Genomic DNA, 15,158 nt, shown 5'->3' with positions numbered 1-15,158 from the left:
ACGTCTTCTAGTGGTTGTCACACAGATTTATATCTATGCTGCCATCCAAGATGATGCCATCCAAATGGCCTAACAATACAATGAGCAAGTATGCATTCGTAGCATTCATGGTGTTCATGCTACATATTGGTGGTGGTTAGTGAGGTCCCCCCTTCACTTTAGGCGTCTTTGAGTGTTATTAATTATTATTATTATTCATGTTTAACCTCTGTTTTCCTTTTATTCCTAGTCTGTTTTACATAGTTTTGAATGATGACTATATGCTCTGTAAGGTGACCTTGGGTGTCTTGAAAGGCGCCTCTAAATTAAATGTATTATTATTATTATTATTATGGCTGGCCCAGTGAGAATCAAACCCCTTATCCTTGCATTGTTAATACCATGTTCTACCATTTGCATTGCACAATTACATTATATAAATTGAAGATACAATGCCAGAATCAGAATTAGAGTTACTATTATTTCATCTTATCACAAGAGTACACAAGAGCCCAATTCTTAGACTTGGTTATTCAACAGTCACATAGCAGTAACAATACAATAGAAAATAAAAAAGTAGCAGCATCAATGGATCATCATAATAATAATAAAATAAAATAAGTACTGATAAGTAGAGGATTTCAACATTATCTAAAAGCAATATTGTACTCGTCACAGGTAAAATATATTTAATCACCTCTCTCGCTCTGTTTTTGTAACTGATCAGAACTCAGGGAGGGGTTCATATCCATGCTGACAGGTTAACTGTCACATCCCCTGTGCTGATGTGGATACAGGTACACACACACACACACACACACACACACACACACACACACACACACACACACACACACACACACACACACACACACATACAGACCCACCCACACACACACACACACACACACACACACACACACACACACACACACACACACACACACACACACACACACACACACACACACACACACACACACACACAAAAGACAGAGGTTAGATGATTAACTAATTTGAACACTGGTCTTTATTCCCAGAGCAGGAGAAAGGGCCATCATATAGACGTGCTCCACAAGTTTGTTTTGCTTGCAGTGATATGGTTGGGTTGGTATTACAGTTATTTTTAGATTATATTCAACTCTATTGTCATTGCACAGAGTACAAGTACTGATACAACGACATGCAGTTTCTCATAACCATAAGGGCAAATCATACGTGCTTGTTCAGTGTTTTTTGTTCCTGTCCCAAAGGCTTTGGACCTGTTATTGGACAAGATGAAGAAGGCCGGGTTTGACTTCTCCCTGGTCAAAGCCCTGTCTGGCAGTGGACAGGTGTGTGTGTGTGTGTGTGTGTGTGTGTGTGTGTGTGTGTGTGTGTGTGTGTGTGTGTGTGTGTGTGTGTGTGTGTGTGTGTGTGTGTGTGTGTGTGTGTGTGTGTGTGTGTGTGTGTGTGTGTGTGTGTGTGTGTGTGTGTGTCTCTCTCTCTCTGTGATTCACAATCTAAGTTAAATTATTGTATTGTAAACACACTGGTAGAACCACACTTAGAGGTAAGAATGGCATAACTACAATCACATAATCAGAAGTTGTACAATCACATAACCTGATAACCTAAACTGGTGTGTATGTACATGTTCATGCATTGCTTTGGGCAATGTCTTCACTCTCCAATCACCTTAAACTCTCCAGCAACATGGCAGTGTTTACTGGAGCACAGGGGCCGATCACACCCTCAAACATTTGGACCCAGAGAAGAGCCTAAGCCAACTGATGCAGGTGTGTTTGTGTGTGTTATTGTGTGTTTGTGTATGTGCGCGTGCGTTGGTGCATATTTGGGTGCAAGTAATTATCCAGACCATCATTGTTCAAAATACAAGCCAGCAGACCATTGGCAAAACAATTATAAATTGCATTCTTCCATGATGCTATGTGGAGCGAATTGCAGCTTGGATAGGTGTTTGAGGTTATACTGTTGAGTGTGTGCATGTGTATGCACGCTCAAAGCGAGTGCATGTGTGTGGACCAGGAAAGCTTCGCCGTGGCAGACAGCCCGGTGTGGATGGACTCCAGCACGTCGCCACAGTGCCAGTACCTCGAGTCAACACTTGGGGGCGCCACTACACTAGCGGACATCACCGGTTCCAGGGCGTATGAGGTCATTATCCCCAAAAAACCCACAGTCACACACTCTGATTTTTCTCTATTCTATTCATCCTTTGTTATATTCTATTTTTTCTTCTTCCCTCCTGCTATCCTTTCTCTCTTCTTAAGACGTTAATATTCTCTCTCTCTCTCTCTCTCTCTCTCTCTCTCTCTCTCTCTCTCTCTCTGATGTATTTCTCTCTACTGCAGAGGTTTACTGGGAGCCAGATCGCCAAAATCCAGCAGACCAGACCGGACCAGTACCAGAACACAGAGGTAAGTGTACAGAGTACGTTGACCTTTTAGTTTGACCCTTGACCTAAAGACATTCAGCCCTATCCTTGTGTACAGTTACTGTCCATAGTCACCAGAAATATTAGCAGTCAAATCTTCCTTATAGATGGTATAATGGTAACATGTAGTCGATATTTTATACCTGTTTCTGATGTTACGATTGCGAATGTCCCACCACAACAGCATTATGATTCTTCCACCGTTCTGTCTGCGGGTAAATCGTATCATCTTTAAGCAGGCACTGAGCATGAAACGGTCATTATTCGATACTTGGCATCGCCAATTGGCACTGCAATGCTTTCCTCCAAATTCCTCCTGCTGTGAACTCGACGTATGCAAGTAACTGATTTCCGTCGACACGCTGAAGTGGGGAGATGCCTCTAAAGGCACGTACCCCTGAGAGGCCAGCCAAGACTTTTACGATACTTTTAATACAATCGTGATATTATTAGATAATGGCTCTGGCTGAAGTACACCCCCCCCCCCCCTCCCACAACTGTTCTGCAGTCTTCATAATCCCAGCATCAAAAATCCTCCTCAGGGCTCTTGTGGAAGCGGTACCTAGCATGTACAGCGTCTGCCCTTGCGAGAGGTGCCGGGCCCTGGGCAGCTCCCAGCTGTAACTGTGGGCGGGCGCCGGGCGGGGAGTCTGGGAGTCTTGTGTTCTTCTGTCACCACTAAAAATAAGGAATGGATAAGTAAGACGGTGTTGTCGGAGTGGTGAAGAGAGTGAGAGATTACGCCGGAGGTGTCAAACTGCTGGAGCAGTGGTTCCATTGCAATAAAAATCCATTAATCTGTGTGTGTGTATGTGTGTGCGTGTGTGTCTGTGTGTGTGTTTGTGTGTGTGTGTGTGTGTGTGGCTGCGCATGCTATTGTTTCAGAGGATCTCATTGGTCAGTAGTTTTGCTGCCTCTCTATTCCTGGGTGCCTACGCTGCAATCGACTATAGTGATGGTGAGTTTTTCTCACCCTTCAATCCATGCTCGCCTTGATCTGTGCGTCCCTTAATGCCCCACCCTCTACCTATCTATATCCATCATCTATTATGAAAGTATGTTATTAGATCAACGGTCGTTGATGAGTTCCAAAAACGTTTACTCGTATCCATTCAATTTTTTGTTTTATTTTCTAAGGGAGTTTCAAAATGGTCAATCCAACTATCTCCTCTTAGTTACCGGTCCACCAAACATCTGTCTGTTAATAATCAATCTAGTGAAGTAACTGAAATATCAACAATGCATTCAATTAAAATTAACAATTTATTTATTAATCCAGTACTTAAAAACCCATCCACCCATACATTCATTCTCTCTACGTTAATTTGGTTCCATTGGTAGGAGAATCTTGAGAGAAAGGAACACAAATGACCAATTAACGGTACAACGTGGGAAACCTAATTGTATATACAACTAGGACTGCGGTCACATCACACAAGGTATTCACAGCCGACGCACCTCCTCTCCCAGCGGCCAGAGCCCGACCGATATAGGATTTTTAAGGCCGATACCGATACGAATATTTTGTGATTAAAAAATCCGATATGCCGATATATATAAAAAAATAATAATCCAACAAAACAAACAGATTTCCCTAACATTGGTTATTTGTAGTTATCCTTTAAATCCTTTTCACTCTCAACTAACACGTAACAACAGCAAAACTGGACATGGTAGTCATGAATTAAGTCATGCTTATCGACTTTAGAGAATTGATGGGGATGTTCTTTTAATTGTTATTCAAGCAATGTATGACAGTTGCCAACTTACCATGAACACACTTGCACACATGAGCTGTGTTGGAAATCATTCCCTATCCACTCCCTCACTATTCCCTATATAGTGTTTATGATATAGTGCACTATATAGGGAACGAACAAACGAGAATTCGGACACGACGCTGAACACTACTGTCCGTCCACACCAGAAGCGAATTGAGCGACCAAATCGCCGGAAGTCATTCACTTTCTATGGGCAAGAGCGACCAGAGCGACCAAAGCGACCAACTGTCCGTCCACACCAGAAGCGAATTGAGCGACCAAATCGCCGGAAGTCATTCACTTTCTATGGGCAAGAGCGACCAAAGCGACCAAAGCGACCAACGCTACCAGCGGCCAAAGTTGAGCGACCAGAGCGTCAAAAAGAAGTTGAAAACTTTTTAACTTTATGCAAATGACTATTATTCGCTTCAGCGACCAAACACTGACAGCCAATCGGAATGTAGACGCTCTTCGCTTGCGTGGATCCCAGGGAACATCGGCAGGCACTTTGGTTCCTACCTACCTTTATTCACTCACTGAACAAAATGTCGGCTGAAGTATTAATCGCGGCTGTAACTGGGCACCCGGTGTTGTACGAACCCACCCTTTTTCAGTTCAGAGATCGAAACGCCATAGTGGTTTGGATATCAAGTGATGATAAGCGGGAGAATTTATAGGCTACATCTAGAACGTTCGTATTTAAGCGGGAATCATTTTAATTTGCTCTACATGCCACCAATCTAACCAACCAATCGCGTGTAGCATGCTTTAAACAAAACCAAAAAAGTATTTGAAATCGTCACATAAACAAACTAATCGACAAGACGAGGGATAAATGACAAGGGATATATCTCTTGTCTTTTATCCCTCTATTCCCCACTATTCACGGAGCCTGAGGTGAATATTTTTTAATTAAATAGTCTAGATAGATAGATAGTCAAGTCTTTATTAATACCAAACGACACAAATCGTCGGGAATCCATTTAGGTGGTTCGTCCCACACAGGACAGTAGCCTACAATACCACACAGAACAAGTCTGACTGGATAATACACACAATACATCACATGAAAACTAGACACGCGTTGATAGATAGATAGACAGAAAGGCCTAGATAGATAGATAGATATGTTTCATTATTTGCCTTGCGGAGCCAACCAGACCTGTGCACGTATGCAAATTAGCCATGTGTCCCAGTGTCTATTTGTTTTGAATGCGACGAATGAGTGCAGATCATGATTTGCAGATCCAGATCAGTGAAACATATTTTAACTACTACTTTGTTCTCGGTTGTAATTAGCCTACATTTTAGGATTTTTTTTATATTGGGGGGAATCACTGTCCTACTTGTTGTCGAAGCACTTTATCGAACAAGCAAAACCGTCTCGGCAATATGGCCAAGGTGTATGGGAGAGTTCACTATTTGATATGGCTGTCTGTAGGGCCTACTAAACGCATGGCTCCTTTAAATGCGTCTGCATAATTGAATTGTACGTCATGAGCGACTTGAGCGACCAAAGCGAACAGAAAAATTCGCAGCGAAACTTTGTGAGCGACCAGAGCGTCTTTGACGCTTTGGTCGCTCCTGGTGTGGACGAGCGTCATTTGCGTCAGTAAATGCGCCGGGTATTTGTGTGACGCAGACAGATGCTCCCACATCATGTAAACAAACCGGGCAAACCCGAGGAAAGCTGGAGCTTGTATTGATGTTGAATGCAACTTGATCAAGTTTTTTTTTATTAATTTTGAATATTACATTTTCTATGTTAACTCCCAATTAAATTGTTGACATCTCTAAACGAAAGCCGGAGACTCCATCATTAAATGTATTAGTTTTCGCGGTTATTCAGCTTCTTCTCCTCCGGAAGAACACTACCGCATTGCATTGTGGTATCCGGAGTAACAAGTAGGGAACATCGTATGTACACTCAAATTTTAGCGCATGAAATTAACCACTGAGAATTCGAACACCACTGCAAAATGGCGAGCACCCTATATAGTGCACTATATCCGTGATAGGGAATGATTTCGAACACAGCTATGAACAACACCGATGATCTCCGTCGATCTCCGTCATTCACTCTGCCTGAATCAGCGGGTTTGGGGCGTTAGAGCGCCCTCCGGTGGACAAACTTTTTTTTTAATTTTTTTTTTAATATTCATTTATCGGCCATTATAATGCCGATACCGAATAGTTTGAAAAATGCCTAATATCGGCCGATAATATCGGCCTGCCGATATATCGGTCGGGCTCTAGCGGCCACCTTTTTCAAGCGAATCACAGTCATTACTCCTAGACGCAACTTTCCCCCCCGCAGGGTCCTTGTTATTCACTCACTAACACACACACACACACACATTCACCGGCACCCGCACACACACATGCACACACTAACTATGTGCACATGTTAAGGGAAGGGTCCTCTTTGTTCCTGGCAAGTTTTAAGTTCCTTACTCATTCCGACGCAGCCTAGCGTTGGAAATGGTCTATTTGCGCTTAGCTTAGCATTTAGTTCGGATTTTCAAATTGCCGCTTCCTTCTGAAGTTGACTTGTGGTTGGTATAATAATGTAAGCAAATTAGCAGATATTTAATTTGCTATACCTCAACCATTTTTACACAATCAGTGTCAATACCAAATCCCAGAATTTTAATCAGACAACAAGTCCACAGATCATGTTTATGAAAACTTTAATTTCAAGCTATGATTCTGAAGAAGACATTTTTTTAAGTCTTTCCAAAATGTTCACTGTACATTAGGATCAATACTGACGGACAGTATGGGTCCCAAAATGTTGAGCATGAAAATAAGGCATGTTTCACCAAGTTTCCGATTTTTTTTATAAATCGGGGCGGGCATGGCGAGTGTTTAACTAAGACCGGAAGTTATAGCCCCCCCTATGGGAATTTTGGCACCAAACCTTTTCTAGACCTGCCTGCCGGGGATATGTGTATGTGCTCCCCGTGTTCAGGTGTGTTTCCTCCCACACCTCAAAAAACACGCAAGTTTACCCTCTTCAGTTACTCTCCCCAGGAAATAAAAACAAAAACTAAATAAATCCTATTTTCTGGTTGGGAGGTGACACATTAAATACTGCGATAAGCATGATTGAGTAAAAACTAATAAGTACGATAAGTACGAGTATGGTTATTTCGACAGTTATATTGCCAGTGCTTGTCCTGTGGGAATTGCACTACACACGTGTAATACTGTTATTCACAGCTCTCCTTGTCTGGGGACAATTAGAGTGTGACTCTGGAGCTGTGTCTGGTTCAGGCTGATAACAAATGTACACATTCTCTCGCTCTCTCTCTATTTCTGTCTCACTCATACCCACGCACACATATTTAACAGTATGCAATACATTTTTGACAAATGTATTGCATAACGGTCAAGGTGTACATACATACCAAATGCTGATATGCATATGCAAATACACATGAAAACCCCATAGGCACATAGAAAATGTGTGATGCACACAAACACACACACACTTCTCCCTGTTAAATGGAATTAACACTTATGGACTTTATGTTGATGTCACAATTTATGAATGGATTTATTGGATTTACAGATTGATCGATTTTTCTTCAGGTTCAGGAATGAATCTTCTGGACATCAAGACCCGATGCTGGTCTGAGGTCTGCCTGGAGGCCACCGCCCCTGGTCTGGGGAAGCTCTTGGGAGCACCTCAACCCTCTACTACAGTGCTGGTAAGAGGACCGCAGGCAGGCTGAACCAGGCAGGATTCGGCTCACATTGTGGGGTTGTTTCACATCTGTACTCCGTTTAATTTCCCCATCGACTTGGTATCACATGTACCTTGTAATCAGCTACTCTTAACTGAAATATAATATGTTGCCAATGTGTTAATGAGCCCCGATTCCCATCAACAAGATCACACACTGGAGAAGAAGGCCATCGCTGCTAATTGGTTACTAATTGAAGATCATTTTATTGGCTGAGGCACTAATAAAACGTAGTTTCAGTATTAAGATGAGAGGATTGAACTAAATGATGAATAGGTATTCTCTCTCTCTCTCTCTCTCTCTCTCTCTCTCTCTCTCTCTCTCTCTCTCTCTCTCTCTCTCTCTCTCGCTCTCTCTTTCTCCCCCCGCCCCCCCCGTCCAGGGCTGCGTCTCTCCTCACTTTGTTGCCAGGCATGGGTTCTCAGAGGACTGCAGAGTAGTGGCCTTCACTGGAGATAACCCTGGTAACCTCAACAATATAAAACAATGAAACTGATTGTTTGTTTGGAGAATTGCTATTTTTAGTTGAACAATCATGAACACGTCTCTCTCTTCTTTCTTCCCTCTTCTTCTTCTCCCTCTGTTCTCTTCTCTCGTGGTATCTATCGGTCTCTCAGCCTCTTTTGCAGGGATGGGGCTTCGGGAAGGAGACGTGGCTGTGAGTGCCTCTTTGTACAGGACCCAGTCTCACTCAGTCATGCTGGTTATAGTGGATGTGTAGGAGAGAACACGTCTTACTATGATAAGACATGAAACAGTGGCACGATAGATATGGATGATGGACACATCAATTACAATTATTTTGGGTTCAGGCGTTTTTTCAACAAGCAATACATTTCCTATCTCCCTAGTCCAGTTTGATTGTATCTGCATCAATATATGTGTGTGTGTGTGTGTGTGTGTGTGTGTGTGTGTGTGTGTGTGTGTGTGTGTGTGTGTGTGTGTGTGTGTGTGTGTGTGTGTGTGTGTGTGTGTGTGTGTGTGTGTGTGTGTGTGTGTGTAGCTGAGCCTGGGCACCAGTGATACAGTGTTTTCATGGATCAGAGACCCCCGTCCTGCACTAGAAGGTCATGTATTCTGCAACCCGGTAGACTGGCAGTCATACATGGCTCTACTATGGTGTGTAAACACACACACACACACACACACACACACACACACACACACACACACACACACACACACACACACACACACACACACACACACACACACACACACACACACACACACACACATACACACACACACATACAGATTTTCACAAAAGCATGAAAGCGAATCACCTGAATTATTTTCTATTTTGTTTGAATAAAATGGATGCAAATTGTATCACACTGTGAGGAGAGAGAGGAATGGAGAATAGTCAGCTGCTGGCAAAGAAAAAAGGCTATGTCAGACAGTGTAAGAGAGACAGACAGAGAGAGAGTGAAAGCGGGAGAGGGCATTGGACAGAGCAGAAATAAGTTGTAATAAATTGACAACCTAGCCTTGGGTTTGTCCAAAAGCTGTAGGTTGATATCTGCCACAAGGGCAGGATATCCCCACATTACAAACACAAAAAAGTCCCTGGCAGTTTCAAATTTTTTTTCTCAAATATTATGGAAATCATTCCCAGCGGGCCACATATTTATGAGGATCATATACGCGCGAGCGATAAACACTGTATATGCTACACCACGTCAGTTTATCCACCACCACAAAGCACATCCATATTCTGTTTATTAATGCTGATACCACCAGCTCTGCTCCTCCCCACGGACCGCCTTCCTAATCTGCACAAACAACGACAATGGAAAGGACAATTTCAATGGGAATGAAACGTCCACACGTCGTTTTAATGAGCTTTATTTTGAAAGACCAGTTCACTCAGCCTCCCCCTTAAGGTTTAGACAGTTCAATTTGGACTGACAGCCAGTCAGTTGAGCAGTTAATATTTGAGGAAAGGGCAGGTTAGTACAGTGAGTCGTGCTTTGGACTCCCAGCCATAAGGAACTGGCTTAAATCTCCATTGTCTGCTTCCTACCTGTAAGCATTCTAGAGCTCTCTCTGGGAAAGCTGGGGTAGAATAAAAAGGCTTTGATCCCCATCTTCTTGATGGTGTGTTTGTGTGTGTGTGTGTGTGTGGTATCTAGCTTCAAGAATGGCTCCCTTACCCGAGAGAGAGTTAGAAACGAGTGCGCTGAAGGATCATGGGAGGTTTTCTCCACCGCACTTCGGGATACACCTATCGGAAACCATGGCAACATAGGTAAAGGTTTACCCTGGCAGCTCTCCCTAAAGCTTTGTCCTGCTCTATGGTTGTTGCTCAACTGCCTACTCTCTGACTGCATTATTCACATGGAAGGTAGATTGTGAAGTTCTTATTATTCCACTGTTTCCGTTGTGATTCGTTAATGGCTTTGTTTGTGTCAGGGTTCTATTTTGATGTCATGGAGATCACACCGTCTGCTGTGGGAGTACACCGATTTGACTGCCACGACAACAGGGTCCGTCCGTCCTTCCGTCTGTCTTATTGACTGACTGGCTGCTCTGGTTAGCCAGCTGTCTGTCTGAGTGTCTGCTTGTCTGACAGCCCGTCTGTCTGTCTGTCCGTCCGTCTGACTGCCTGCCTGCCTCTTCCTCTCCTGCACCCCCCTCCCTCTGCCCCTGCATATTTGTCTATCTCTGTCTCGAGATTCAACATGAAACGGCTCTGTTGGCATTGAAAACATACATTTAAATTGGCAAAGCAGAAAGGTAAAATAATGTGAAACATAATGATACTCAATACCACAGCATTTGTTAAATAAATCTGAAATTAATCATGCACAATATAATTGAAATAAACGTCAATCCATTACTGTAAATAAACAAGACCGTTAAGCTCTCTCTCGCTCTCTCTCCCTCTCTCTCTAGGTGTCGGGTTTCAGTGCCCAGGTGCAGGTGAGAGCCTTGCTAGAAGGACAGTTTCTGTCAAAGAGGCTTCACGCGGAGCGACTCGGGTACAGAATCAGTAAGAAAGCTTTGCCAACCTCCCTCTAATCAGGCGACTCAGGCGTTATTCTGAGAGCTACTTGACAGCGAAGCTCGGTTGACCTTTTAATATTTACCACATTAATCCTGTGATTGTGCCCCAGGTACAATAAGCGGACTAATATCAACGTGCTTAACTTAACATAAACTGTGTTACAACAGGGCCCATTTCACTGCTGTCCCTGACCAACTGTCAATCACCACGGTCACCTTTTCAGCTTGCTTCTTTACTTCTTTAATTTGATTGATTCTGTAATAATTATGAGGTTTCCAACTGCACAAATGGTACTTGAATAAGCATATATATGCGCTTACACACACACACATGCAGGCAAACACACACAAGCATATGATGTACCTATAGTCTGACGGGGGAATTACAGAGGTGTTGCCATGGGAAACGCTTCCCTTCACGTAATGCCGGATCCGTCTGTACATCTGTCTGTCTGTCTGTTTTACTAGTGTATAAGTGTTGAACCAACCCCCCCTCAACACACGCACACACACACACACACGCACACAGGCACACACACACACACACACACACACACAGGCACACTCACTCCACAACCTTTAGAGGAAGATGAAAAATGCCTTTGGCCTTTATCTCGGGCATATTCTGTGTCTTAATCTGCGAGTGTATGTGTGTTTCCGTGAGCCCAGGGGGAATTGAAGAGGGTATATTTCACAGGTAACCATGCATACAGAACAGGGTTTCCCAGGCCCACTCTCAGGGCTACACTTAAGGTTATCTCCTGAGGAGAAACTCCCATCCCCTCCTACACGTTCACGTTTTCCCCACACATTACATTTCACGTCATTTAGCGACGGCTTATTTTTCTCCAAATTGACTTGTAAATGAGGCTGAGTACATTCAAAGCATACGACACGAATTTGAGTAATTTAAAAAAAAAATGCTGCGCGACCCAATTACAAATATAATCCAAACTGAACAGACTATCCAAAGTGTTTATTACTTTGTTTAATTTATCTTTTAAAAAACATTATCATAGTTTGTTCATTTCATAAGATCAATCAATTCAGCTGGTTCTTTTAGCTATCAAACTTCTCATCCAACCTGAATTGTTCTTAAAATCCCTTATCCATGTGATTATTCATGCTTAATCCTCATCTTTCCAGTAATCCAGCCATCTCGGCAGGGTCTGATTCATCCCCCCTCTCTATCACTCCATCAATCCAACTAACAGACAACCGTTTTCCATCAATATAATTGCCTTTTCTTCTCAATGCTTGGCTGGTCATGACTGGTTTCACCTGATAGCCATAGAGGTGAGTGGAACAGGGCTACCAATCAGGTGCCGATTGGGAGTTGACAGGATCTTTTTTAGAGCCCCACCAACCCCTCTCGATTTACATAACTGCCAAAGGTATAACTCACAACTGTCCACGCGCGTGGAGGGATGTGTTGAGTGCATGCATGTAGGTGTGTGTGTGGTGAAAGAGAGGGGAATGGGTGGGGGTTAAAGCACATACTCATTAGAGCGATGAAAGGATTTGAAAGGTTGAGGAGAGGAATGGAGGCGAAGAAGAGGACAATTAAGGTTAATAGGAGAGGCGAGATGAGAGGAGGCAGATAAAGGTGTGAAGAAAGGAGAAGAAAGGGTAAAGGTATATGGGGGAGAGAGGGCAATAGAGAAAGAGGTGTGAAAGAGGTTAGCCAAGGATGATGAGAATGGAAAGAAAATGTTTGTGCAAAAGACAGAAGGACAGAACCAAATTGAATAGATGGAAATCCTAAGATCTTTTTTTTTTTGAAAGCACAGAACATTTATGAAGTGTATTCACTGTATGATCGACTGAACAGAGACCTTGTTGAAACAAAGTGATAAAAAAAGAAATGTCTCGCAGCGTTTCTCCTGAAAAGATGAACTATACATATTTCCCATTTCAAATTATTCAAATATATTTTATTATGAATTATTTAATATTGTCTATGCATAAAATATGTGTTCTCTTAATGTTCCAAGGTTACCAAATGCACGTGTGTGTGCGTGTGTGTGTGTGTGTGTGTGATTTAGTTCCTGGAAGCAGAGTGTTGGCCACAGGAGGAGCCTCTTCTAACAAGGACATTTTACAGGTGTGTGTGTGTGTGGGTGTATGTATGTAAGTTTGTGTGTATACCGTGGTGTATTGTTTTCAAATCAAGTTTTAGTAGGTACGTACCCATAAACAATACAAAATATATATAAATCACCAATATATACTGTATATATATATAATGTAAATATATGTGTGTGTGTTTGTGTGTGTGTGGGGGGGGGGGGGGGGGGGGGTGCGTCTGTGTGCCGGTTTTACATGCCCTTATAGCTGTACCTGTTCCCTGCCTATCCATATCCATGCATAACCATAAAGAACATCTGACTATAAATACCTGTTCCCGCACACCTCCTCGTGCACCTCAGATCCTCCTGTAGCAGCCCCCTCCCCAGATGGCTGCTCACATTCTTTGCCACATGATGTGTCATCGGGCAAACTACCCAACACATGCATGTGTAGCTACATCGCACTGATGACATATTAATAGCGTATAATAGGAAACCAGAGGCCTGGGCTACAGAATGATGGTTGTCTCTGTAGCCGGGGCCCCCTAGCTGTCAGCCGTACGCTCCCCTGTAGTAAGGGCCCACAGGGGAGAACACTGTGTGGTTAAATAACTCTAAATGGTTGGCGGGGCGGTAAAGCGTGTGGGGGTTGGCTTAAACCTGGGTTTCGTTAGTCTTGTGTGTCCTTAACAACATGGTAACTGACCATTCCCCTGTTTGGCCCCCCTGGATTTATCCATTATCTTTGGGCTCAGGTGTCGTCTCCCTGCCCAAAGGTTCTTGTTTCAAACCCCCATGTCCGCAGCCCAGCCTGTAGGCTCGCTTTAGCAAGACGCCCTTACCCCCTTCCTGCTCCTTTATTGACCTTGACCTTAACCTTTAAAATGTGTGCTAGTAAATAGTCAATATGTATGGTCCATCTCCAAGGTTTTGGTTGACGACATATAGTTCCAATCCAAACCTTTTACTTGTGCTCTCCACATTATTTTATACTTTATACTTCCAAGGCATCTCTCTCTCTCTCTCTCTCTCTCTCTCTCTCTCTCTCTCTCTCTCTCTCTCTCTCTCTCTCTCTCTCTCTCTCTCTCTCTCTCTCTCTCTCTCTCTCTCTCTCTCTCTCTCTCTCTCCCTTTCACCCTCCCTCCCTCTCTCTCCTTCTCACCGTGTTGTTTGAAGGTTGCCCACGATTCACTTGGTGGTCCAGAGTCACGCTCAACAATACATTCATGTTATGTAATCATTTTCTCCTTTTGGAGTATTCTTATCCTGCCATCACTGACACTAAATATACTCTCCCCTCTCTGTCGTTGAGTAGCAATGCGCTTTAATCCTTCTCCCGGTCTAATAATATGAAATAAGTATTACTTTCATGTATCTCAAACATTTTGTGACGTCAGGTTTGAGGTATTTATAATTATCCCCGGTAAGCAGCTCTTGAAAGAATTTGTTGCCAGAATTCCCATAGGGGGCGCTATAACTTCCGTTCATAGAAAAAAAAAAACGATCAGCACGGCCGCCCCAGATGGATAGCAATTCTTAAACATAGTGTACAATTTATTTCACATGCCGAACATTTCTGCCTCTTGGATCCCCTGATTAAAATGGCAATGAATGGGTTGAATATGTGTGTTAAGGCAAATTCAATAAATGCTTATTAGCGAATGTTATCCTATCGTGTGTGTGTGTGTGTGTGTGTGTGTGTGTGTGTGTGTGTGTGTGTGTGTGTGTGTGTGTGTGTGTGTGTGTGATTTAGTTCCTGGAAGCATGTCTTGGCCACAGGTGGAGCCTCTTCTAACAAGGGCATTTTAAAGGTGTGTGTGTGTGTGTGTGTGTGTGTGTGTGTGTGTGTGTGTGTGTGTGTGTGTGTGTGTGTGTGTGTGTGTGTGTGTGTGTGTGTGTGTGTGTGTGTGTGTGTGTGTGTGTGTGTGTGTGTTCGCTTGAAAATGGCGGTGCGTGGGCTGTGAATATCTTCTTTTTCTGTTGAAATAATTTCATATTTAGTCATTTTAAGAGACTCTTTAAAGCAAATCAAGTTGATCTGAATTGAGAAACGTTCAGAAGCAGATGTGGCAATGACATTTTCGTCAAGGACGCATACAGGCTAGACTCCAGGTGTTTGTGGGTCGAACAAACAACCCTGGTGCGTGTTCGATGT

General features: G+C 43.2%; 1 protein-coding gene across 2 annotated transcripts in view; it reads left to right on the top strand.

Annotated features, from left to right (window-relative positions):
- xylb (xylulokinase homolog (H. influenzae)) overlaps nucleotides 1–15,158 on the top strand; it is a 32,307-nt gene that overhangs the window by 887 nt on the left and 16,262 nt on the right. The window contains exons 3-16 of one of the 2 annotated variants that reach the window (XM_060044602.1): nucleotides 707–776; nucleotides 1,233–1,313; nucleotides 1,671–1,757; nucleotides 2,008–2,136; nucleotides 2,334–2,399; nucleotides 3,302–3,374; nucleotides 7,771–7,889; nucleotides 8,308–8,389; nucleotides 8,543–8,583; nucleotides 8,929–9,044; nucleotides 10,061–10,176; nucleotides 10,341–10,414; nucleotides 10,824–10,920; nucleotides 12,980–13,038. In XM_060044602.1, coding sequence (XP_059900585.1) covers nucleotides 707–776; nucleotides 1,233–1,313; nucleotides 1,671–1,757; nucleotides 2,008–2,136; nucleotides 2,334–2,399; nucleotides 3,302–3,374; nucleotides 7,771–7,889; nucleotides 8,308–8,389; nucleotides 8,543–8,583; nucleotides 8,929–9,044; nucleotides 10,061–10,176; nucleotides 10,341–10,414; nucleotides 10,824–10,920; nucleotides 12,980–13,038 — 1,210 coding nt within the window. The remainder of the gene's footprint in view (nucleotides 1–706; nucleotides 777–1,232; nucleotides 1,314–1,670; nucleotides 1,758–2,007; nucleotides 2,137–2,333; nucleotides 2,400–3,301; nucleotides 3,375–7,770; nucleotides 7,890–8,307; nucleotides 8,390–8,542; nucleotides 8,584–8,928; nucleotides 9,045–10,060; nucleotides 10,177–10,340; nucleotides 10,415–10,823; nucleotides 10,921–12,979; nucleotides 13,039–15,158) is intronic. The other variant, XR_009524256.1, reaches the window with a different exon arrangement.

This window comes from Gadus macrocephalus, chromosome 23 (genome assembly GCF_031168955.1).
Source record: "Gadus macrocephalus chromosome 23, ASM3116895v1".
In the NCBI taxonomy this organism is placed as follows: domain Eukaryota; kingdom Metazoa; phylum Chordata; class Actinopteri; order Gadiformes; family Gadidae; genus Gadus; species Gadus macrocephalus.
This window is presented reverse-complemented; position numbering and strand designations above follow the sequence as displayed.